The 25,982-nt window shown below is 43.8% G+C and overlaps 1 protein-coding gene across 3 annotated transcripts in view; it reads left to right on the forward strand.

Moving 5' to 3' along the window:
* WWC2 (WW and C2 domain containing 2) overlaps positions 1-25,982 on the forward strand; it is a 208,901-nt gene that overhangs the window by 127,087 nt on the left and 55,832 nt on the right. For all 3 annotated transcript variants that reach the window (XM_053216267.1, XM_027077072.2, XM_027077073.2), the window contains 5 exons: positions 6,534-6,613; positions 12,313-12,442; positions 15,586-15,732; positions 16,760-16,833; positions 20,795-21,037. In XM_053216267.1, coding sequence (XP_053072242.1) covers positions 6,534-6,613; positions 12,313-12,442; positions 15,586-15,732; positions 16,760-16,833; positions 20,795-21,037 — 674 coding nt within the window. The remainder of the gene's footprint in view (positions 1-6,533; positions 6,614-12,312; positions 12,443-15,585; positions 15,733-16,759; positions 16,834-20,794; positions 21,038-25,982) is intronic.

Consider the following 25,982-nt stretch of genomic DNA (forward strand, 5'->3'; position numbering starts at 1 on the left):
TGCTTGAGCTATTAAATGAGTGTAATTTTAAGCAGCCAATTTTGTGGTAATTTGTTCTGCAGCAACAGAAAACTGATAGAGAAGGCCACATACAGTCTCTGCCCTAGGTTTTCTTTTCAGTTTTGGGGGAAATTATTAAAAACATGAAAACCATGGTTAAGTCATGAGCCATAAAAAATTAGGCCACAGGGTGTGTTTGACCCACAAGCTGTCATTTGCTGATCTCTGCCCTAGAATAACCACTGAGAAAATATAGAGATTTTAGAGTTATTACTAATAGTGGAAATAAAATGGAATCATAAAAAAGTTAGTTACTCCAAAACAAGGAAGGAATAGAGGTAGAAAGGATAAAAGAATGTATGTGACAAGTAGAAAACAAATATAGTAGATTTAAACCCAACTGTGTCAATAATCACACTAAATGTAAATGGTGTACACTCTCCAATTAAAAGGCAGAAATGATCAGAATGGTTAAAATAAGACCCAACTTTATGATGGCTGCAAACGAGCTATTTTAAATATGAGGGCCCAGATAAGTTAAAAATGAAAGGAATGAAAAATATCTACCATGAAAATGGAAATACAAAGAAAGTTGCAGTTGCCATATTAACATCAAAGTTAACTTTAGAACAGAATAGTATTACCAAGGATTTTATACTAATAAATCCGTTCATCAAAGGACATAAATATGTGTGCACATAACCCTAAAGATGTATACACATAACAGAGCTTCAACTGGGTTTCAATATACTCATAATTGTATACCTTTAGCCACAATCTAATTTTAGAACATTTTGTTTTCCCCCAAAAGGAACCCTGTGCTTATTAGCAGTTCCTACCCATTCCCCAGACCTTTCTTCTCCACCCACAAGCCCAAGCAACAACTAATTTATTTTCTGTCTCCAGATTTATCTGTTCTGAACATTTCACATAAATGGAATCATATACTATATGGTCTTTGTGACTGGGTTCTTACACCTAGCATAATGTTTTCAACATTCATCCATGTTGTAGCATATATTAGTACTTAATTCCTTTTTATTGCTGAATAATGTTCCATTGTACAGATATACCAGTTTCATCCATTCATTAATTGGTGTTTATTTGGGTTGTTTCCACTTTCTGGCTATTATGAATAGTATGAACACTACTACACAAGTGTTTGCGTGAACATATGTTTTCATTTTCCTTGGGTAAATACCTGTGAGTGGAATTGCTGGGCCATATGGCAATTTACTGGCTTATTTTAATGACTTATAGGGATCTAGCATTGACCTTTTGTATTTTTATCTAATATGCGTATCTCGAGGTAATATGTTTCATAAATATATTGTACAGTTTTTTCCAGTGGCTTTTGTTTCATTTTCTTTTTATTGTTGTTAAAGTTTGACTTATACGTGTATACACACACACACACACACACACACACACACACATATACATACACATATATTGTATTCAGTCATCTTGTTTCTGATGATAGAATCCTTGTATTAGTTATCACAAATGGCTCCAACAGCATCTGGGATTGTTTTCTCTATTCTTTTTTTTTTTAACATATATATATCATATATATATATATATATATATACACACATATATATATATATATATATGTATACACACACATATGGAGAGAGAGAGAGAGAATCTTTTTTTTTTTTTAATTTTTTTTTCAACGTTTATTTATTTTTGGGACAGAGAGAGACAGAGCATGAACGGGGGAGGGGCAGAGAGAGAGGGAGACACAGAATCGGAAACAAGCTCCAGGCTCTGAGCCATCAGCCCAGAGCCTGACGCGGGGCTCGAACTCACGGACCGCGAGATCGTGACCTGGCTGAAGTCGGACGCTTAACCGACTGTGCCACCCAGGCGCCCCGAGAGAGAGAATCTTAAACAGGCTCCATGCTCAGCACAGAGCCTGACTCAGGGCTTAATCCCACAACCCTGGGATCATGACCTAAGCCAAAATCAAGTTGGACACTCAACTGACAGAGCCACCCAGGCACCCCTGTTTTCCTCTGTCCTTCAGTAAAGTCAAAAAATTGTTTATTATTGATCCTTGATCTATCTGGAGCTGATTTCTCATTTTCTTTAAAGGTGACTTGAGATGAGGCAGGGTGGTGAAGGATACTTAGTGAGGTGCAAGCAATTGTGAAGAGAAAGATTTCTAGAAGGAGCAAGTTGACAGTTGCCCTTTGTTGGTTTGCTAAAGGAGCTCTCGGCAAGACAGTAGAGAAAGTGGTGAAAAGGGAAGGTAGTCATTAGTAAAATGCCATTTTGCTCATTATAGTTTTAATGGTGCAAGGTTCACTTTTAGGGCAGATGTATGAAACCTGCCTGTCTTGTGATCCTTCCAGGGTTCACAGATTTCCGGAATTTACTTTTCTTTCAGTGTCATCTTCTTTCTCCTTCTTTTAAAATAAAACTTATTATACCAGGATTGTAAGAAACGATAAGAAACTGTGATTTCCAGTCACACCCATCACGTTTAATCACAGTATCTTCCTGGTTTTCAGAAATAACTTTGAAATCCATTTAAAATGTCAGTTGCTTTAGTGTAGTCAGTGTCGAAAGCAGGAAATGTGTAAAAGCCATGGGTCTTTTGCCTCCAATTTGATACTCTGTGTTGTGAGATTTGATTCCTTAGAAGTAAGTCTACGAAATTAGATGGTCGGCTATGGCAGAAAGTTGAGTATGTAAGAGAAAAAAACATAGGCCCTAAGGCTTGTGGACTGTTCATGTGTTCAGTTGGGGTGGGATATAAGAATAATGAAGTTTCTAAGGTAAAATAAGGGCCATAGGTTTTATTTGGGTCATTTTCCAAAATGTTTTTTGTATTAGCAAAATGTATTACCGTGCCATTAATAGCTAACGCTTGTATAATTACAGTTCGTTTTAAAATCCATCTCCTGGGTTCCGGATCGTTCTCCACTCTTTGGTAGCAGTGTAACCTTCCGCACATTACTTACTTATTCTTTTTTTGGTTTGAGAGTCCTCACCTATAAAATAAGAATTAAAACTATCTATAGAGTAGTTACGAGGATTTAAAATCGGCATTTATATTTAGCACAATGCCTGGAATACATAAAGTCCCCCTGAATTGCAGCTCTCGTCATTGCTTCCCTACATTGTGCTAAGTTTCCAAGTCAGCGTTAGCTTCGTCCTTTAGCTGTGATTGAGGACATTGGCGTTTACATTCCATGTCCTACCTAGAGGGTGAGCTGGAGAATGAAAGAGTAGACACTGTGATCCTCTAGTAGCTAAGGATGTCCAAAGGTTCTCGGAGAAGAAGGGCTGTTGAACTAGTTCAGACCATATTCTTAAAACCAAACATAATGGGAAATGATGTTTGATTGGAAATAATCCCTGTTTTCACTTGTCATTATGACAGGATCAGGCTTTTTCATAGGTTACAATATAAAATGCAACACTGAGACTCAGGTAAGAATCCTTCAGGTAATTCACTAAGAGGACACCCCCCTCCGCGCCCCAAGATGAAAACAGTGGCTTAGAGCCAACTTTAGGGAAAATAAATAATGTAGAATGAAAGAAAGCACAGCTTAACTTCCTCTATCCTGGTCACTCGACGACATACGATAAAATCTCACATCACTTAAACAGAAGAGTCTGAAAGGTCAAAAGGTAACTTTAGATTTTGAATGAAAAGTTTTGAAAGAAATTAAAACGAGTGGGTCAAGTGGGTCATCGCAGTCCAAATGATTTTAAGTGGAATGCTATTTTATGTCCATGAGATATGCTCATTGTTTTAATTTGGTTGTTTTAAGTGGGTTCCACATCACCATTGTTTTTATCAACGGTGTCTTCAAAGGTAAAGTCAGGCCTCAGCCAAGCTATTTGAGTTGCTCTTGATTTTCGGATTAACTGTGGTTGTTGTTGTTTTAAAATAAAAATGTTACAGTCTTTGGTAAACAGCTCTTTAGAGTGCTGTCAGAAGCAGAAGTTCATGTGGAAAGAGCTATTGATTGCTGATGGCTTTTTTGACATGATAATAATCGAATCAACTGGAAAGTCTTGAGGATCTGCTGTGAATGAGCTCCTTGCTGGTGATGCATATTCAAGCACTTTCAAAAATCCAGCTCCAAAGTCCCCTGCTTCTGAGGACAGCCACAAGTACTCCTGTTCTTTGGATTCTGGTAGCATTGTTTGCACCTCTCTTTGTAGTTCTAAATTGGGCCTTGCAACATCATTATTTGTTTTTTTCTTTTCCCTAATAAAATAGAAGTGCCTTAGGACACAGACTGTTAGCCATTCAGATAAGCTCCACAGGTAATTTATCAACAGATGAATTATTGAATATCCATAATGCCCAAAGCCCTGTGCCTTAGGTATACAAACAGGAGACTTACACAACTCTTGTCCTTGTCATTTTATTCTGCATAGTGCCTCGTCTCCTCCTTGACTTTTTTTCTCTCCTTTTCCGAGATGCCCTCTTTTCCCTCCAACTTCTCTTGCCACGACTTCACAGTGTGTTTTGTTCCTTCCTCGAGTAGACTTCTGAGTGATGGAGGTGCCTGAGGCGTGTTCCTGAACTCTTGTGTTTTCAATACGCACTCTCTCTAGGGGATCTCATTAATTCTCATGCATTTAAAGTATCATCTTTATGTCAGTGACTTTCAATTTTATATCTCTGGTCCAGACACTTCTGAACATCAAGCCTCCATATTCTAATCGCCTTTGAAGTTTCATGGGTATCAGAAAATTAAACGTCTTAAAAAACACCCTCGGTCCTACCCCAGGATCTGGTCCCACCCTCCAGGAAGGCACCTTCGTGCACCCACCTGGCCAGTAAAACTCCTGGCAGTGATCTTGGGCACATCTTCTCTTCCACCCTGCACATGAGTCCATCACCAAGTCCTGTTGAGTCTGCCTCCCAATATATTCTTCCTCTGGGCTCTACTCTCTATACACTGCTCAAAGGCCAGCCGGCGGTGCAGGTAGAACGGCCCCTTTTGGCCCCGCTGGTCCAATCACTTGAGTCATCACGGCGGTTTCTTAAAAATCATAAAGCAGATCATGCTTTAAAATTCCTCCTCAGCTCTCATTGTTCTTCAGGTTTAGAAATCTTCCCCATAGCTTCACGACTCTACAATAAGGCTTTCATTCCCAGTCCCATCTCATGCTACGCAACACTTCTGTAATTCAGCAAATGGTAACATCCTTTAAATCCCAAATTTGCCAAGTACCCTCCTCCCACATTTAGGGTTTGTCCGTGAGCCCTACCTTTTGAGGACCCCCTTTACGAAACGAAGCCCCACCGACCCGCTCTGCTTAACTGGCCTTTCACACACAGGCTCCAACCAGCTCCTCACTAAATCAGGTCCCGTCATTCTTTTTTATCCTGAAGTATCCTGAACCCTTCCTTTATGTCCCCGTGGTAATTGGTAAGACTTAGGTCATTAGATGACTATTTGCCCAACATCTGGCTCCCCTGTTGTTCTGTAGGACCCATGAAGGCAAAGGTCTCTTAGTCACACTTCAGACCCAGTACCTGACATGGTGGAAAGTCAGTAAATATTTGTGGAACGGATAGACCGAAGAGGAAATAATAGTTCAAAAGCGCGTGGAAATACTGTGTAACAGAATGTGCTTAAAACTTAAGGCTATAATACGGAAATAAATTTCTGACAGCCCCATGAAGACCTTTAGTTTGTGATGAAACCAGGCTTCTGCTCTTTTTTTTGACCTATCACATCTTAGCATTGTCATTACCAAGAATATATGGGACCACAGGAAAAAAATATATATCTTGTATCAGTTTGATGGCAAATGTGTATCGATCACACATTTTTTGTCATTGTCGTTTTATTTCTCATGGTGCCTGGTACTTTTCTAGAAGTTTGGGATCTAGCTGGTGCAATATATGTCCCCTGGGGGACAGACAGTAAGCAAGAACACAGAAAATGTCAGTGCTTGAGAAATACTAGGAACTAAACAAAACAGAGTGATGGCATGGGTGGGATGGTTAGAGAAGTCCTATTTGAGTGAAAAGACGACCTGGGAGCTGAGGCCTGAGTGACAAGAGTCAAGCCTTCCAGCCGGAGGGAACGGCATGTGGCAGAAGTACATGTGGAAAGAGCTATTGATTGCTGAGGCAGGTACTGCCTGTTGTGTTTGAGAAATGGAGCGATGGCCAGTGGTCCCGGAGCGGAGAGAAGAGCAGAGAAGGAGGAGTACACGCTTTTGGGGGTAGAGAAGCCGGGGTTTCAAGTTCTGACTCTCCCCTTCCTGGTTATCGATCACAACAAAATGGAGGCAATCATGACGCCAGCTCGTAGGCAATGTTGCTAAATAAGACGGTGAGGGTAAATGTTAGTAATAATGCACATCATTGATAATTTAAACATCATTAACCTACCTTCCACAGAACTTCTGTCCAGGGAAAACCGGTAGCCTGAATGTTAAACTAATGGCTGTGTTTGTGTGTTTAATAGCTTGCTAATAGACAGTCTTTTAAAACGGCGTTGCTACTTATTTACAAACATTCATATTTACATTGATGTCTCCAAAAGGTTAAAAAGCTGAAGAGAGAACTCTCACAGATGAAGCAAGAATTGCTCTATAAAGAACAAGGCTTTGAGACATTGCAACAGTGAGTATAAAAATACTGAAATTCACTTTAGAATAATTGAAAGCCCCCTAACTAATACAAAGAAAATAGAAGTACATTGGGGCGCCTGGGTGGCTCGGTCGGTTGGGCGTCCGACTGCGGCTCAGGTCATGATCTCGCAGTTTGTGAGTTCGAGCCCCACGTCGGGCTCTGTGCTGACAGCTCAGAGCCTGGAGCCTGCTTCGGATTCTGTGTCTCCCTCGCTCTCTGCCCCTCCCTCGCTTGCACTCAGTCTCTCTCTATCTCAAAAATAAATAAACATTAAAAAAAAAAGAAAATAGAAGTACAGATTACATAAGAGATTTCTCCAAGAAACATGAAGTAAAAAGCTCAGAGCTCTGCACCAGAAACCAAAGAAAACCAATCAACCAACCAAAAAACGTGGGGGAAATCTGTACACGTTGAAGAGGTCTGAAGTTTTATCCGTCATCGGAGATCCAAAGAAACCAGTGGGAATGTTAACTTTGTGCCCCGGGCACCTGCCAGCCTGCTCTGAATTTGAGGTATGGAACCAAGGGACGAGGCACAGGAAGTGCCTCCACATTGGGCTCCTGCGGCTGAACGAGATGAGCCTCTGCTGCCCTGAGCCCGGGGTTGATCTCAGGGAGCAAGTCAGGTTGTCCGCGAGGAGCTTGAGTGAGTTCCTCGTTTCCTGTATCCCTTCTGTCCTTTCCAGTTCTGTAGTCAAGTCTGAAAGGCTGGGCCAAGTTAAGGAAAATATGGCTGACAGAGGGCAGCAGAACCTGGGATCTCCCGCCCCATTCCCGGCCCCCAGAAGCCACTGTTCTCCCTGCTGACGAGGTGCGGCCCAGCTAAAGCCTGGCAGGCACACCGAACTTTCCAGCCCTCCCGATCCTACCACAGGGTCTCTGATGCGAGGCAAGAAGCTGATGGTTTTCACAGCCACATGACTGCAGAGAGGATTAAAGGCATGATCCCTCAAAAGGCATTTAACTGTTTTTTACTTCCCTCCTCTGTGTACAGGGCCCTCTGCCAACCGCGGAGCAGGGTTTACAGAGTCCCTGATTGCCTGCTTGTTCCTCCCCCGCCCTCCCCTCTGTAGCCACCCAAGGCAGATGGCATCACCCCTTTGAAAGATCCTGTATATTTGTTGGCCAGACAAACCACAAGCTGGGTGTTCTGTGTGTTTGCACGATGAGTTATACGTCAGGACGCCAGTCATGACTCTTGACCACCAGTCCCGTGACTTTGGCTGCAGAGACTGGTTTTATGGCTCAGTCTTCTTTTTGGTCACTCACTCATGTCATCATAACCATTTTATTCTTCCAGATGCTCCTGTCCTAGTGGTCTTCAAACCTGACTGCGTATCAGAATAATCTGTTTAAAAAAAAAAAAACAACCTATTTTTGGTCTCCATCTAGGTATATTTTATGAGATCCCCAGGTGGTTCTCAAGTATAGCTGTGTTCTAAGAACCTCAGCAGACTGCAGAGCCCCCCCCCCCTTCAAAACTGAGCAGATCTAGAATGCCACAGATGTGATATTTAGTAAATTGCATATCAACATAAAGGAGGGCTTTGTGGTGCCAGTGGAGAGAGAACACAAACTTTGAAGAGTGCCACAAAACGTTTAGCTATACGGTAAACATTCTTAAGGCACATGAAATTCTAACTCATGTCACCACCCGGGATTAAAGGTTAGCCAAACTTTGCTGTTTTTGTTATATTGATATAACAATGCTGTATTGTTTTAAAGCAGTTTGCTTGCAAGCAATTTTTATAGGAATCTAAGGCATGTTTAAGAATCTGTCAATAACATTCCACAAGAAAACAATAGACATCTGTTGTAGAAATCCAGGCATTCTCTTGCAATGATTCTAAGCCCTTGAACCAAAGGCAGAAAGATACGATATCTAACATCAGAGACCTCTCTTGTTGATCCTAACTATAGACAAAATAAAGCTGTTTTCTTTCAGATGTTAACTACCATACTACTAGAACATTGGATAAAAATTGATTGAACCCAGAGACCATACTTTCCAAGAAACCACATTCCTGATACTATAAAGGAACTTTTACTTGGGGTTTTGACAGAAAATATATTTCAGGAAAAGATGTAAATAGAATCCTACTGCATGCTTTACCACCTCTCATTTATTCATGATAGAGTGGAATATTTTTGCCAAATCTGGGGCTATAATATAATTTAAACTCAGGCTTTCATTTTACTGGGTACAGTAGTTTATGCTGGATGAATGAATGTAGCTTTATTCTCTACATTATTCATTTCAGTCTGTGGTCCCAAAGTTGACTTTGGCCTCGGCAATAGCAGAGCTTATGTGTAGATGGACATTTCTACTTTGCCACCTGCAGCATCCACTCAAATGTGGGAAATGAGAAGGGAAGGATGAAGCACTGAGCAAGCCAAAAGTATATACCTATTCTGTGAAAATTTGGCTCAGGGGGTACATATTTGCCAGGGAAGGTGTGCAAATGGGACTCTCTTATCTTTCGGGAGAGACGAAGACATAGGGGAAATTAATAACGGTGCACAGAAAAAAAACAAAAGGAAAACGTTTGGTTTTTATTTTTTTTAGGGAAGAATATAAAATGGCATTTCTCAAATCAAGAACAAAAAACACCGTAGTTTGTCTTAAAGATCAGCAAATAACGCCCATATTTTGTTTGATTTTTGTTTGGTTTTACTTTATGGTCGGTTAGGGTCGAAAAAGAGAGGAGAGGTGGGAGACGCAGAGTTGAGGAGAAAAAGAGGAAGAGGAACAGTTAGAGGAGAATGGAGGTGTTCAAAGGAGGAGGAAGAAGGGAGAGAAAGCCCAGAAGGAGCTCCGCGGTGGGCGCTGAGTTGAGATGGCCTGTCCTCGTCGTGTTTAGCACCCAACTGAGCGAGCAGTGGGCAGCCAGGAGATTTTTGTCTAGTTCTGAAGCTCTCTGAAATGTAAATGAGCAGGCTTGAAGTAGTCCTGCCTTTATTTTTAAGTGTTAAAGTTAATTTCTGAGAACGGCTCACCTACTTTTTTTGTTTTCAGATGTTAAAGTTGATTTGTGACTTCAAGACCTGTGTTGCGGTTAGATTCTGAAGGTTTTTCACAAATAGAAAGAAATCACTTGGGCTTTAGAAATTCCCTTTGACACAGTTTAAGAGTCCTGTGTTAGTAGCTACTTCATGAAATCTCAGGGCTTTGTGGGGTTTTTTTTTTTTAATTAAAATAAGTTTTTTTGCCTCAACTACTCAGTTGGTAGATACAGTACTTAAGGGAGCCAACAATTTCCCTGATGAATCCTTTCCCAGAGAAATGGAATTCGCCAATATTCAAAGTACCCCCAGTGATTTTTATCGAATAGTCCAAGTGCAATAGGAGAGCCCTAAGCCCGAGTCTGTCCTTTTGAGGATTATGCCCCGACTAGCTAAGTGTTTATGCAATCTCAAGGCTAACGTCGGGTAAACTTCCTGGTCTTACTTTTCCTACTTGGAGGAAGTGTGACTAATAGATCTCTAGGGTCCCTTCCCACCCTAAACACTGTGTGCGTGCGCACGCGGCTGTTTAATTCAGTGATGCCGTTGGTTGTACTGTATTATCGAACAACCTGATGATGAAATTTATTTGATCTTAGGTTAAGACTGTTCGGCAATCAAATACTTACCAAAACACTACTTGGGGAAGTAGGTTATCTACAAACTGCACTTGCTCGAGTCAACTTTGGAAGAGTAAGATGGCATCATTGGTGGGTGGTTGTTTGGTTTTTGTTTTGCTTTTTCAGATTAGTCCCTTCACACTGACATAAATGTCCATCATTACATGTTTTAAACTGAACGAGTGCAGAGCCAGTTTTCTGTGGCTTCATGGATGCCATTTCTCTGTGGACAAGACTAAGAATTATGTCCAAGAGTGAGAGCTCTTGGCCAGTGGGGCAGAATCATAGCCGTATGTTCTTCAAGTGAACCCTGAATTGTATTCAAAATGAATGCCGGGCAGCATCAGTGGCTGGAGAGTGATAGTGAGGGTCCTGTTAAACCATTTTTTTTTAACGTTTACTTATTTTTGAGACAGAGAGAGAGACAGAGCATGAACAGGGGAGGGGCAGAGAGAGAGGGAGACACAGAATCTGAAACAGACTCCAGGCTCTGAGCCAGCAGCACAGCGCCCGACGCGGGGCTCGAACTCACGGACCGCGAGGTCATGACCTGAGCCGAAGTCGGACGCTTAACCGACTGAGCCACCCAGGCGCCCCTGCCACTTTTTTTTTTTTTTTTTAAGAATTAGGTAATTTGGTTGGGCCCTTCATGCACAAAGAATTAGGTTACTTGAAACCCCCTGACGTAGGGTGACCATGCAAACTGTAAGGACATTTGGTGAGCAGATCTGCAGGGGTGACGGATGAGCTGGTGGAAGAACTCTTTATTCAACGTTAGCACCTCTGCTCTTCTGCCTGGTTCCTAGATTTGAACTCGTCCGCAAGGCAAGCAGTTTTACCTCGACTCATAACGGCCATAAAACAGAAGGAGCACTTTTCACGTATTTGAAAACTAACCACACGATCCAAATATGTAGGATTCTCACTGGTATAAATAATAATCACTCCCGTTTACACATCGCCCACCAGCTCCTAGGCACCGTACTTGGTTTTGCACAGACATCAGGGCATGTAAGATGAGGCGACAGTGAGGGATCTGCACTTCCTGTAGTTGTTCAGTTTATTGGCACCTCTGTCCTGCTAAATCCTTTCCTGGTGGCCTTAACCTGTCTCAGGGTGGAGGTCGGATTAGCGTGAGGAGGTTTGAATTCAGCCAGTGGAAGGATCGCCCAAACTGACTCAAGACAAAATGACTGAGCTTGAAAATGTTGAGAAACGGACTGGGCGTGAGGTGGGCGATGGGGGAGTGTGAGCTAGGAGTGGTTGGAAGAGAAAATGGGAGAACAGTCAGCTTGAAAGCACGATGTCAGTATGTGGGAAGAAAGTTGCAAAGTCACCAGCCAACTACGATCGTCCAAAAACCAGCTCCTGCTGTTTGTGTAACTTGTATTCTGTCAACAGCCTTTAACATTTTTTTCTTCTTTCTTTCTTTCTTCTTTCTTTCTTTCTTTCTTTCTTTCTTTCTTTCTTCCTTCCTTCCTTCCTTCCTTCCTTCCTTCCTTCCTTCCTTTCTTTCTTTCTTCCTCTTCTTTCTTTCTTTCTTCCCTCTTTCTTTCTTTCTTCCTTTCTTCTTTCTTTCTTTCTTTCTTTCTTTCTTTCCTCCCTCTTTCTTTCTTCTTTCTTTCTTTCTTCCTTTCTTCTTTCTTTCCTTCTTTCTTTCTTTCTTTCCTCCCTCTTTCTTTCTTTCTTTCTTCTTTCTTTCTTTCTTCTTTCTTTCTTCCTTTCTTTTTTCTTTCTTTCTTTCTTTCTTCTTTCATTCTTTCTTCCTTTCTTTCCTCCCTCTTTCTTCTTTCTTTCTTTCTTTCTTCCCTCTTTCTTCCTTTCTTCTTTCTTTCTTTATTTCTTTCTTTCTTCTTTTCTTTCTTTCCTCCCTCTTTCTTTCTTCTTTCTTTCTCCTTTCTTTCTTCTTTCTTTCTTTCCTCCCTCTTTCTTTCCTCTTTCTTTCTTTCTTTCTTTCTTCCCTCTTTCTTTCTTTCTTCCTTTCTTTCTTCTTTCTTTCTTTCTTTCTTTCTTTCTTTCTTTCTTTCCCTCTTTCTTTTCTTTCTTTCTTTCTTTTTTCTTTTCACAGAATTGATAAGAAAATGTCTGGAGGCCAGAGTGGCTATGAACTCAGTGAAGCCAAAGCCATTCTAACTGAACTGAAATCTATCAGAAAGGCTATCAGCTCAGGAGAAAAAGAAAAACAAGATCTGATGCAGGTATGTTACAAACATTTTGTGAAGTCGGACAGCTACCTTCTGGGGCCCCAGAAACTCTTATCGGGGCGGAAGCTCTCCATCGGAATCTGGATGGCCCTTTATCACCCTGCCTCATTCACCCAGAACTTGCTCCCATAGGAGATGTTTGTGGGCACTAAGGCAACAGGCTGCCGTGAACGCATTGGTTCCGAGGTTCTGATGTGCTTGTTTGAAGGCAGGCTTTGGATGGCCTTTGAGACAGGACATGCTGGATCCTGGAGTCCACGTGAGATTAGCATTTGGGGGCACCTGCAACTCACTGAAACTTCATGTGGAAACCAGATAAGCAGGGTTACCTAAACTGTGATCCTCAGCTGGGGACACACAAAGGTACGTCACCTGTCAACAGCAGGTCAAGGATATGCCCTGAGGAGTATGGGAAAGGCATGTGAGGAGCTTCAAAAAGCTTCGCCCCACCCTAGGTGATTCTGAGGTGCCAGCTGGGGGTGGCGAATGCCGACCCAGCTGGGGGGTGCCCATCTAGTCATCCTAGGAAAGCTGCTGGTGGCAGAAAATCCCCGTGTTAAACCTGTATAGTTCTCAGCCCAAAGGTGAGCCAGTCTTGTGGGTACAAGAAACAACCATTCAGTGATCAGTGTCCTGCATTTTAAACACGTATAGTCAGCAGGTGCAGTCAGATTTGGGGTTTTTTTTAAGAGCATATCTGTTCCTTCTCTTACCTTCCCTCCATCCCATAATGATCACAAGGTCCAAGAATTCTTCGTATTTCAGATATTTGGGGTTCTGAGTAAGGATTCAGTCTGTGTCTTTGGGAAAATGTTAGAGCCAGTGGCAATGTTTGCATTCTTAGTAGAACCTCTGCATTTAAATACTATATTCAAGTACCTCATGTCAGTTTTCAAAATGCCAACGGAATGTAGGTACATGTTCTTAAACACCTGTAATTTTGCATTTGGGAAATTTTGAAATAACCTGCAGGAAGAGATCAAATAGAAAAGACAGTAGTGATAATGGCGAATCCTTGTAAGTATTGACTGTGTGCTGGGCAGTCTTCTCCCTGCCTTGCATGAAAGGAGTTCAGTTAATTCTGACAACAGCCCTTGGGCATGTATTGTTCTCACTTACAGACAAGGAAATTGCAGGACACAAAAGTTAAGTAGCCTCCTTAAAGTCACACAGCTTAGGAGTGGCGGGACTTTGGTTCAAACCTAGGCAGTCTTGCTCCAGAATATGTGGTTTTAAACATATATGGGAAACATAGAAAACTTTATTTGGATATATTTCTATTTTGTTCTAAAGCGATCCTGATGATTAAAACAGTAATTCCTAAAATGCACATCAGAGGTCCTTTGGAAAAAAATTCGTAGTTAGCTTGAGCAAATTTATGTTGGAATTTTATAATTCAGCAATCTTAGGTTATCTTTGATTCTTCCAGTAAAGAAGAAATTTGGATTTATAAACAGACCAGATTAAGTTAAAAGATTAGAGTCCTTTTCAGTTACTAAAGTATATAAAATAAACTAGTAGATACAGAAATCGAGAGTAGAGCTAAGAAGCACATTAGGTGGGTAGCTTCCATGACTTTCAGACCTCCACAGTAAAGGATACATTCGACATGAAAACCCAGTCACACACAAATGTCTTTATGTTTGGACACACACACACACACACACACCATATATCACAGATGTTTGCCTGCTCTTAATACTAGTAATGCGGTCTGAATTGACTTTCTAGTCTCTTCTTTTTCAGCACAAAACATGCCAGTCATGACCTACTAAATTGATAAGATATACTGTCATCCCAGACAGGCTTGAAAAAATACTACTCTTTCCACTCTACAGGTGAAAAAATAGAAAAGACTTGCCCAAAGTCACTAAAAGGCTTCTATGTTCTTTTCTGTGATATATTTGATATGATCGTTGAAGTCTCATCCCTCTTGTATTTACATTTTGCATAAATGAACCCTTGAAAAAAAAATTAAAAAGGCTAGGTAAAAGGCACATGCCAGATCTCTGATATTTCTAGTTTTGGGGGGACACTTCTCATTTTTTTTTGTAAAAATTGTAAATATCAGGATTAAATCCTGGCTTTTCTTAAAGTTGGCAATAATGAGCTTCTTACCATTTTTATTAGTGTCAGGGCCAGGGGAGGGTTGGGAACAATTTAGTTAAGATTTTTCTCTTTCTTAATACTTTCACTTGCTCACATTCTCTCTTGAAAGTAAGCTCAGTATATTAAACATGGGTGGCAATGACAGGCACATTCATTGTTGATTATTCACTTTACAAAACCAGACATTATCACTCTGGCATTGCCATGCAGTCAGTGTAAAGATGGGCTGGGACCAGCTGCCAGCACTTCAGCTTCTGGGCCTCAGTTTCTTCATCTCTGACGTTACCAGGAGCAGATAATCTCTTGGGTCCCATCCAGACGTAAAATGGCATAATTACGGAAGTCTGCTAAGTAGGAAGTTTTCTTCTATATCTAAAATGAGATTGCACTGTAGGTATTCCACATTTACATAATTTCTGCTGTATGAAGTGAGTAGTTAAGATGAGTCATTTTAAAATAGAGATCTTTTGGGGGCTCCTGGGTGGCTCAGTCGTTAAGCATCCGACTCTTGGTCTTGGCTCAGATCATGATCTCACGGTTGGCGAGTTTGAGCCCCACATGGGGTTCTGCACTAACAGCGTGGAGCCCGCTTGGGATTCTCCCTCTCATCCTCTCTTTCTGGCCCTCTCCCGCTTGGACTCTTTTTCTCTCTCAAAATAAATAAATAAACCTGACAAAATAAATAAATTTTAAAAATAGAAATCTTTTCGATTGTTAAAAATAAGAAATGTATGTACTCAATGTAAAGGTGCCATTAAGCACAGCGTGAATAATTCCAGCTTGGGAAAGGTAAGATAATCTGTTTATTATGACCTCACACACTTCCAGAGTCACACAGGTGTATGTGGGAAATTAGGTTCTAATCTTATTTTTTCAATAATTTAAAGTGATACATACCTGTTAAAGTAGCTGTTTTTTTTTTTTTTTTTCCTATCGAGATCACTTCTTTCCATTTAATTTTACCTGCTGGGTGAGTCTTGCCATCCTAAATGTTAAGTTTCACGTAAGACTTTGTGTTTCCTGAACAGAGTCTCGCTAAGCTGCGGGAGCGGTTCCATTTGGACCAGAGCACGGGCACATCCGAGCCAGATTTGAGGTCCAGTCCTGTGAACTCCCATTTATCTCTCTCCAGACAGACCCTTGATGCTGGGTCACAAACCAGCATTTCCGGAGATGTAAGTTACCCACGTGAACGGTTGGCCCCAGCGCTGGCCATGATGGGCCTGAATTACAACATGGATGGCAAGTGGGACGGGTGCTCACTAGGTGGTTTGAATTCCAACTGTGTGGGTTCAATATTTCATATTCAGAGATTGGTTTTAAAAATAAGAGCCTTATCTTTTCTATCTGGATGTCACACGTATCAGGATTTGTCCGTATGAATGGTTTTGCTCAGACTTTCTCGTATTTATTCAGAGACATTATTGAAAGGTTACAGACACATAAAAATTTAAGTTTTCCCTATTAAATTTAGAGTCTTAGAAATTTCGATCTTTTCAATTAAACATTGAGGCTGATGAGAAACAAAAAAATATGCCTTTAAAAGCTAACAGATTTTTTTTTTTAATATCCAAGGTTGTTTATATTAAAATGCATGTATGGTTTATGCCCAGCATTTGAAAATATTTACTATGGCTTTGAAAACTATTAACTGTTTTGCCTTCTCTTTGGGATGCTGTTTGGCAGACATTTACTTTTCAGTACGTTCCCAGTTTGCGTATTCTGTTCTGCGTCCTTGAATTCTGTGCTATGAAAATAAAACAGGCAGAGATCAACAGTAGGACTTACCTGTTTGAAAAATCATTTTTTGAAGTTGTTTAGTTAATATCATGCATTTGGAAGCTAAATGATGGAAATTTTGGCTCATGGAGACGAAATTAGTTTCAGTTCGTAAATTTTATTGACCTGTATTCCCTTGGTAAACTCTAAGATACCGGAAACATTGACATGATACTTTTTATCTTGAATCTGATGTGTGGAGAAAATGATGTTGAAGTCTTTGAAAAACAGGCAAGCTTGAATTAAAAAGAAATGTTTTGCCCCCACTGAGACTGGAAAGTAAGTGCCTTTTTAACTGGCGTTCCTGATTTCAAGACCATCTTCGTTAGTTTTCCAATTACTTGTGCTTCCTAGAAACAAAAGCAGTTTACCTTCATTCATTAGCAGAGTTAATTGACTTTTTTCCCTTTTGTTTTTTACCAGATCGGAGTGAGAAGTAGATCAAATTTAGCTGAAAAGGTCAGGCTGAGCCTACAGTATGAAGAAGCCAAAAGAAGGTAACAACAGGGGAGCTATTCAGCGTTCGGTGGTCAGCGGGCGCAAACAGTATTTTCTTTTCCAGAATTAATCTTTACTCGTATAGTGACATCTGCTGGGTGCTCCCCACGCCTTCTTACCAGGTCTGCTCTTCAGGGTTTTTAGATGTAAGGGTTGCAGAGTTCCCCCTCTGCTCGCTGTCTCCCCCTCACCCCAAAGCTGAAGGAAAAAGGAGAATTAATGAGAAGTGTGGGCATGAAATTGCCCCCTTGTCTTTTGGAAGAAAGAAGCTTTGAACTTGTCCAATCCTTACTCACAAGTACAAGCGGGAAGATTGGCTGCTTAGGTGGAGTTGTGATATCGGCTCAGGTACAGGACTTAATAGTAGTTGAGCTCTCAGGTAAATAGCTTTAATTCCTTTGATTTGAGGGGAAGACTTCCTGCTAAGGTGCTTGAAGATGCTGCAGTGTCTGTCCCTGTGACTGTCTTCAGGGCAAAGGAGAGATTCTATTTCCCTCCATTCCCTTACAACCCTGTGCTTTCTTTTCGTGCTTCGTGATTCTGTGGAAGGTTCAGGAGACTTCTCCCTCCTCATCCAGTGCACAGGCTCACCTTGTTTTCATAATACGGACACCTTGCTCATTTTGTGGGGGAGGGTCATACAGCTATGTTTGATTTCATTATTTTCCTCTTAAGAGTTTAAAAATGCTACTGATTTGTGATTTGGGAAGACATTGGCAGGAGAGAAACTTCATTGTCACCCTGTAGGTGACAGAGAAGCTTATGTTCCTCCTCAAGAACATGAAAAGCTCAGCTGAGAACCTGCTAGAATGTCAGTTTCCTATAAGACCATCAGATAGATATTGAAGTATACCCATTATTATTGGTGATGAGGATTATTTAAAAGTAATTAGCAAAAATTCTTAGAGGTTATCTGGCTTTAACAAAGCAATTGTTTGATTTGCCTAAACACAGAATTTGCCTCTTTATAGCCTCTGTTACTGCTATTACTGGGTTCTTTGATTTACCGAAAAAACCAAAAAACCCTAACTAAGCTCTGTTCCACAAATTATTAACTGTGTGAGTTTGAACAAGTCACTTAGTCTCTCTGAACATTTCACTCAGCTGATTTTAATGCTTGTAAGTTTTCCTTGTCAGATTTTACATTTCCTGAGGTTCTGAAAAATCCGGTGTACTTTCTGGCTGCTTCTCAGTGCCCAGGCCATGCCTTGCCCTCCACCATAAGGATTGAGGATTGCTTTGTGGTTTTGTGGCCCGGTGATGTGAAAGCCTCTGGTGGATCGTGTTTGCGGCCCTCCAGCTGTGAGCACACCAACCCCTTAGCAGCCACAACTCCTGGGCTCTGTTGTAAACAAAGAGCGTACTGTATCTGGTGTTCTGAAGGAGAGTGGCCGTAACTCAGAATTAATTTTGGAGAACCACGCCTCATGCCCTGGGTTCTCTGGGGCTCCACTTGACTTCCCTTGGATCAGCTTGAACTTTTGTTTTACTTTTGCTGCTAACAGTTTATTCCATCTGGAGTTTATACACAGCTCTTCTCTCCCCTGGGTGTCCCCAGAAATCTTCATCATGTCTCGTTCCCCAGATTTGGTGTGCTCTTTCCAAATAAAATTCAAGACCCACCTAATGCCCGATCACGCAAGTAATAGGTGCGTTTCTTTCCTTCATTAAGTCGTCGCTCCCAGTTCTGTTGTTAAGTCAGTCACATCAGAACTTAAGACATTGGTTCTTTCCCACTTGGTTGCCTTGCCGGCCTATTACCATTTGGGGTTTTATTTTAAAGTTACTAGCGATGCTGATGAGAGGGTAGATCTCGAGGGTTTGTGCATATGTTGAAAATGCTTTTCTTCCTCAATTCCGAGTACGTAAAGAGGCGGGTTGTATTTCCCTGCAACCTGTTTTCTCCTCTAGCCTTTGTTTTATGTGCTTAATGAAGCTAATAATATCATGCTTATTTAGCATTTTGATGATTAATTTTCTAGTACATTGAGACAGTTGTGTATGGTTTTGTGGTTAAAGCTGATGTTACATCTATGGGAAGTGCAGACGGTGGGGGAAAATCACAAGTACGTTGTATATGCAGGGCCAGCTTAAGATGGGAGTTTTTTGTGGGTTTTTTTTTTTAAACTAAAACCAGAAACTGTGGAACTACTTCCATCTTTGTCCAGAAAACATTATTTTGTTCATCTTTTTCCTTCCCTTCTACAACTTCTTCTGTCTAAAAGTAAAAAAAAAAAAAAAAAAAAATACCCCCTTTCTATCTACTTCTCATATTCTAGTATGTGCTGTAACAGCATCCAAAGTAACCATCCAGCTTTGTTGTTTTTTTTTTTTAATTTTTTTTTTAATGTTTATTTATTTTTGAGACAGAGAGAGGCAGAGCATGAACGGGGGAGGGTCAGAGAGAGAGGGAGACACAGAATCGGAAGCAGGCTCCAGGCTCTGAGCTGTCAGCACAGAGCCCGACGCGGGGCTTGAACTCACTGACTGTGAGATCATGACCTGAGCCGAAGTCGGACGCTTAACCGACTGAGCCACCCAGGCGCCCCCAGCTTTGTTTTTTAATAAGAATATAGATTCCTTGTGCTAACATCAGTTGCATTCATAACTTACCTTGATGTTGTGCTCGTGGTCAAAACAGCCACGTGCCATTTACCTCGTGAACAGTCCTGATGGTCCTCATGGTGCCGCAGAGCAAGTTCTTTGATTCAGACGGTCAGAACGTTTTTTTAAGTTTATTTATGTACTTTGTGATTGAGAGAGAGAGAGAGAGAGAGTGGGGAAGGGGCAGAGAGAGAGAGGAAGAGAGAGAATCCCAAGCAGGCTCCACACTGGCAGCACAGAGCCTGACACGGGGCTCGAACTCACGATCCGTGAGATCATGACCTGAACGGAAGCCAAGAGTCAGACGCTTAACCGACTGAGCCACCCACACGCCCCCAGAACATTCTGGTTCAGTCAGAAGTTAACTTTACCAATTAGCGTTAAGCAGTAGACATAGTAGAATCGGAGGTCAGGCAAAATTATGAAACCAGTGAAGTTCCCCTCTGCTGGTGTTTCCTCCTCCTCCCCCTTCTCCCCATCCCTGTCCCCCTCACCCCACCACCTGCTGTCACCGTGGTGGAGCCGCTTCAGCTGCCCGTGCCGGCAAAGGTCCACTGGGAGCTGCGTGCTCCTGGACAGCTCCTGCATACTCAGGGAAACCGGGTCAAGTGCAGGGATGTCTGCGGCGCTGGCTCCATGAGTGTTCCGCAAGCGGCGTGGGCACCGATGTCACAGTGCACAGCTTCCGGGCAGCAGGAGGCCTGGGGCGAGGCAGGGCTGCTCCCTTTCCCTTGGCGACGCGGAGCCTGCTGGATCGACTTTGTTGTATTACTGGTCAGCCAAGCCACTGCTCCGTCTTCTCCCCTCATCCTCCCCGACGGGCTGATAACCCGGCTGCCCCCCCCCCCGCCGACCCCGGGGACCCCCATCTTACTAGGGGACAGCGTCTTCACCCAGAGGAACAAAACCTATAGTGATGTCATGGTAGCCATCATTTACCTGAGTTGTTGTTTTTTTAAACGGAAGCCATCTGGGTATCCCTCTTGCCACCCTACCCAGGCAGTCGCACGTCCCGGCGGGCCTGCCCGGGGCTCCCGGCGCTCTCTGCTTTTTAAGCTTCGGTGTACTTTGACCTTCCCTCTTCTTTTTAGCTAGGCGGGTTTGCTTACTTGTGTCTTAAAGGTGAGGAACATGCAGCAGACCAAAGCCAGGTGTGGGGCGTCCCGGGGCTGGAGGGCGGGCTGCGGCTCTTACCTGCCTCCCAGCAGGCGATCACCGCGCCCCCCCCCCGTCCCCGGGGAGGGTCACCCCGTAGAGTCGGGAGGGCATCTAGACCCCCAGCCTTGGCTGGGTTGTGTCTTCCCTTTCCTGGGAGTTCTAAGTCTGTGCGCCCCTTTTCTTATCGCTTTATTTTAGTATGGCCAACTTGAAAATTGAACTGTCAAAACTGGACAGTGAGACCTGGCCCGGGGCGCTGGACATCGAGAAGGAGAAGCTGATGCTGATTAACGAGAAAGAAGAGCTTTTGAAGGAGCTGCAGTTTGTCACCCCACAAAAACGCACCCAAGATGAACTGGAGCACCTGGAGGCCGCCAGGCAGCGGCTGGAGGAGGAGCTGTTGTCCGTGAGGGGTCCGCCGAGCCGGGCGCTGGCCGAAAGGTTCGTTTTCCTCCCTAGGGCCCCGGGCCCGGCAGCCCCCGGGGGCGCGTCTTCCCATGCCCGGGTGCCCGTGCCCCCGGTCTCTGCAAATCTGCATTGCGGCCGTCCTTAGTGGCCCGAGCCCCGGCACCCAGGGCCTTTCTTTCTGTACGGCGGTGGAGCGTTGCCCTCCTGAGGCCCCGTGGTGTCAGCTCCCCTGCTGGGAACGTGAACTGCCGCGACAGACGTTGAATAAGTAAGGAATGTGGACATAAAACCAGGAATGCAGTGCGTCGCTGACTGAGTGTGATAACAATGGCTATAAACTCTTGCACCCTGATAAGAAAGATTATCTGGACTGTTAGAGCCACTGAAGCTTCCTACTCTGGGTTTTACGACTCACAGGAATGCAAAAGTTTATTGCCTTTCATTTCACAAGGCAAAGACAACTTGCTCCCTTTGGGTGTCTTAACAGGTCACAAAATGTTCGCTTGGATTTGGTTTGTCAGTCGAAACCCTCCTGTGAAGCAGGTGAAGATGTAAAGGGAAATACTTGAAGCAGTTTCCCGATCTTTCTGTGGGAGGGTGTGAGTTGACCACTCCACGTAAAACAGCCAGTTGTGTGAGCGGGAATATCAGGCAGGCGCTGTGCCCAGGAGCCCCGTGTCCAGGCCTCGCTGACGGACGTGGTCGGACGGACGCCTGTTCCAGCCGTGGACCGTGCAGCTTTTCAGAACCACTGCACCAGGGGCGTCCGGGCGGCTCAGTCGGTTGAGCGTCCGACTTCGGCTCAGGTCTTGATCTCGTGGTTTGTAGGTTCGAGCCCCGCGTCGGGCTCTGTGCCGACAGCTGAGGGCCTGGAGCCTGCTTCCGATCCTGTGTCTCCCTCTCTCTCTGCTCCCCCACTCACTCTCTGTCTCGCGCTCTCAAAAATAAATAAAAACGTTAAAAAAAAAAAGTTAAAAAAAAAAAAATCACTGCGCCAGCAAGCGCTTTAGGCCAGCAGGTGAGGAGCAGTGCCTGTCCCGGAATGACAGGAAGGAAGGTCACGTTCATATAATTTCAAGTGACCTGGAAGTAACTTTAAGACACCCAGCCATAATCCAACCGCCTTTTTTTTTTTTTTTTTTTTTTTTAATTTCTTGGCTTCTTGCCTTCTAATTCCTTGTCCCCTTAAGGTTGTGTGTCTACATAATATCAAAATATTTGAAGTGTGGCTCGGGAAACCGTAGGAAGGAGAACCACTGATGTTCCCGGGTAGGTGTTGGCCTGTGGACTTGCCTGCCCCGAGTTTAATCACCTGGGGAGAGTTGACTTCTGTGAGTTAAATGCCGGTCGAGAGGATGCCTGGCCACAGCTTTACGGAGCAGGCACACGCGTCAGAAGGGAAAGCCTCTGCACCTCACATTCCTGAAAGAATTGTCCTTGCCCACCTGCCGCTTCTTTCCTCCCCTCCTGCTCAGACATCTCTGTCTAGCAGTGCCGGCTGAAGGCTCTCCCCAAAGGTAGATGTCAGCAAGGCCGGCCAGGGAAAGATACACCCAACAAAGAGCAGAAGGAACAAAAAGTTCCGGAGAGAAGGCAGAGTCCCGTTGTATTCCTGAACTACCTTGATGTCCTGTCCGTGTTTACAGGTCTTAAATTTCTAGGGTAAAAGTTTGATAATCACCAGTGAATAGGACGGAATGAGTAGTTTTTGTGTGGCCCACACACAAAGCAGCAAGCGTATTTGCGTCCTGTGTCACGCTTACTGAGTGTTATCTAATGACACAGGCCTCACGGGGCCAAGTGTGTCCCGGCCATTGTCTGTGGTGTGTGTCTGGGAAGGGCCTCTACACGGCCTTTACGTTTGTTCTGGGAGAGAGAAAATAGGTGTGTGTTTGTTTTAATCAGAGTAGCGTCTTGTTTGTCTTTTTTATTAGAGCTAGAACTTCAAAAATGACTAACGAAGCAGCATTAGAAATAGTTTGTTCCCAAGCACCGAGGCTTTGGCTTTCGTACTTTGGCTTGCGCATAATCCAAGAAATAACGGGAAATAACTGCCCAGATCCCAGCAGAAACAGTAGGTGTGAACCCCTCAGGAAGAGGAACTATGAGATACATAAAAAAAGTACCCGTTTAGCGAGACCCAGCCCTGGGTTTTGTACCGGACGGGGAGTAGGCAGTTTGACTCTCCTCCTGACTCAGGATACCTGCGTGACCCTGTCTCCCACAATCGGATGTTAACGTTAGCAGGAAGGGAAGTGTGTATGTTTTATATTCGTAGTATGTCGTTGGCCAGAAGCAAATCTCCATCATTGTGTCGCAGTTTGAGGTTGAGGGGACAAACACCCTCTTGCTTGAGCAACTTAAACTTTCCTCACTGCTGTCCTTGGATGCAAAACGGCCCAGTGTCTCCCATGTCCAAAAGAGCAGAGCCACCTGCCGAAGGGAGCACTCTGGGAGCACCGAGCCTTTTGCTGCCCAAGTAGACCCAGATGGGTTGGCTTTGGAGTCTGTTGTCGTCAGTGGTTCTCTTTTACTCCCCTGCGCTCTGTCACCTTTTCTACTTCTGCGTTATTTCCTTCTACTGTCTGTGCATAGAGTATTTCCGCTCTGCTTATTGTTACTGTTGAACTGAAACAGGTGTCTTAGAAGGCAAGAGGGCGGCTCTGAACAGCGGGCTTCCTCGGTGCTACAGCAGGTGGTGGCCGGAGACACTTCCGGGAAATACGGGTCACCGCACAAGCCTTGGTTTCATCATAGAACAAACTGCTTCACCAGTACGAAACCCCTCAGTCTCCCCTTGGCATCTGCACGGCCGTCAAAGAAGCCACTCCTGGGTCCCCCCAACTCTCCCCGTTTTCCATTTATGTTGTGGGTTTCTCATCATTTGGGGGGGGTGGCCTCAGGCAAGATTCTGAGCCATGACCGAATCTACATCTCTGAAGGAGCTAAACTCTCCCGAATTTCGTGACCCCAGAGACCCCCAGCTTTGTGCCCCCAGCACCACCACTCTGTGGGCAGAGCACTCAGATGAGGCGAGGATGCTCCCACCTAGGGCAGCAAAGCAGTTTGGGAAGAGGAAGACCTCCCTGTGAGGGATCAGCAGCAGAGAGAAATGGTTCTCAAATGAAAAACGTCACGGCGTCTAGGATTTCTCACACAGCTTCCGTATTCTCTCCATACAGCTACTGAAATTCTAAACCCTCTGTGCTTTTCCGCAGCTGATAAGATCTTAACACTGCTCCTTCTTTTCTCACAAATCTCGTCTTAAATCTTGCCGAGATGTCTTCGTTGTTCCTTAATTATATGAATGTTTTTGTCTCTGCTTCTGAACAAATGTTAAAGCAAGTAGGTGGGGGTATGAGTGTCATTTATTTTTTAACGGAAAAGGAACGGCTCACTCGTATAGATGGCGTGACATTTTCCCTAGGTGGAAAGTTCTGGGTAGTCATCATCAGTCTTCATCAGTCTTTAAAACACCTCGGGCAGGTGCTTCTGTCTCTCAGGGAGTGAGGGCAGAGAGAGGGCGGGGTGAAGGCCCTGCCCGGGTCTTGTGTAGAGCAGAGGAATGGAGAGTGTGGATGGTAGGACCAGCGGGAGGGGCCGAGTTGAAATGACCCTTTCTCAGCTTGGAGAAGGGCTTGCGGAGCCTGGGATGCACCCTCGGGAAGGGGCTGATACCTGAGCAGTTTCTTCTTATCCCTGGTCCAGAGGAAGTTGGGGAGAACGCTTCCTACAAAGGACCCCTGGGATCTGAGGGAGGCTGCGGGCTTCAGTGACTCCCTCGGAGACGAGGGCCAGGTGCTTGACCGAGGACGGCCACTCCACGGGAAGGGCTTCTGCGACTCTCCCGGGTGCTTCGTTGTGCTTCTCCCAGCAAAGACACAAGCGCAAGGGAGTGTCTTCAGGAACCCCGGGCAGACCTGGGGCTCGCCTTCCAGGAGCTTCGGGTCTGACTGGGGAGCATGCAAACAAGAACAAGAGGCCGGGTCTCAGTGGTTCAAGTGACCATAAGAGGGCCTTCGCAGTCAGCTGGGGGAGGCCGCAATGGGGCCGTCGCTTGTGCCTGAGAGGCGGAAAGCTTTGGATGCTAGATTTCGCAGGAAACACGGTAATGTCATACCGAGGCCTCCTTAACCCACTGGAAAAGCCTTCATTTGTTCGTGCAGGATTTAGTTTTAAAACTTATCTAACGATGTTTCTCCTGTTTCGGAAGACATGGATTTGGGTAGGTTCTTGGGCTTTCTCCAGACCTTTATACCTTCTGATTCAGTTAATCTAATTCATATTCATTTTCTCCCCCGCTGAGTTTTTGTTTATATTTAAGAGATTTAAAAAAAATAGGGACTGTATTCCTTTTCGAAATACACCTTTGAAAGCTGGGAATTAAGAATTTATCATGCTTTGAAGTGCTAAACAAAATGACAAGAATTGCTTTTTTTTTATTTTAACATATAATGAAATTGTGTGGGTGACACATCAAAGGACAGATAGCTATAAATAAAATATGGGCATGTTTCCTTACTGCCTAAAACATACATTTCAAAGAGGTGAGAAATTAGGGAGATTTTCTCTTTCTCCAAAAAAAAAAAAAATCGCTAATTTTTATATCCCCACCTTGCAAGGCGTGCTGAGGCTCTGAACAAAAAGCATGTGTTTTGATGTCTGTGGAGTACTTTCTCGTACATCACTGCATTTGATCCCTTTAACAGCCCTCGCGGGCAGACACAGTAGGATTTTAATCGCCGATTTGCAGAGGAGAAAACTGGGACCCCTTGACTAAAGTGACTCGTTTAAGGACACACGGCTCACAGCAGCAAATCCACTGGAAACCCTGGTGGTTTTCTGGGTCCCACTCTGCCGTGGTTGGCCGCACCGGACAGGCTCAGGCCAGGGACGTCTGAAGTCCTTCAGCTGACACTGACCACAGGCCCGTTAACGTCTTAAAATAACTTAGTCAAAAACACGGTTCTCTAACCCT

This window comes from Acinonyx jubatus, chromosome B1, assembly GCF_027475565.1.
Source record: "Acinonyx jubatus isolate Ajub_Pintada_27869175 chromosome B1, VMU_Ajub_asm_v1.0, whole genome shotgun sequence".
Lineage (NCBI taxonomy): Eukaryota > Metazoa > Chordata > Mammalia > Carnivora > Felidae > Acinonyx > Acinonyx jubatus.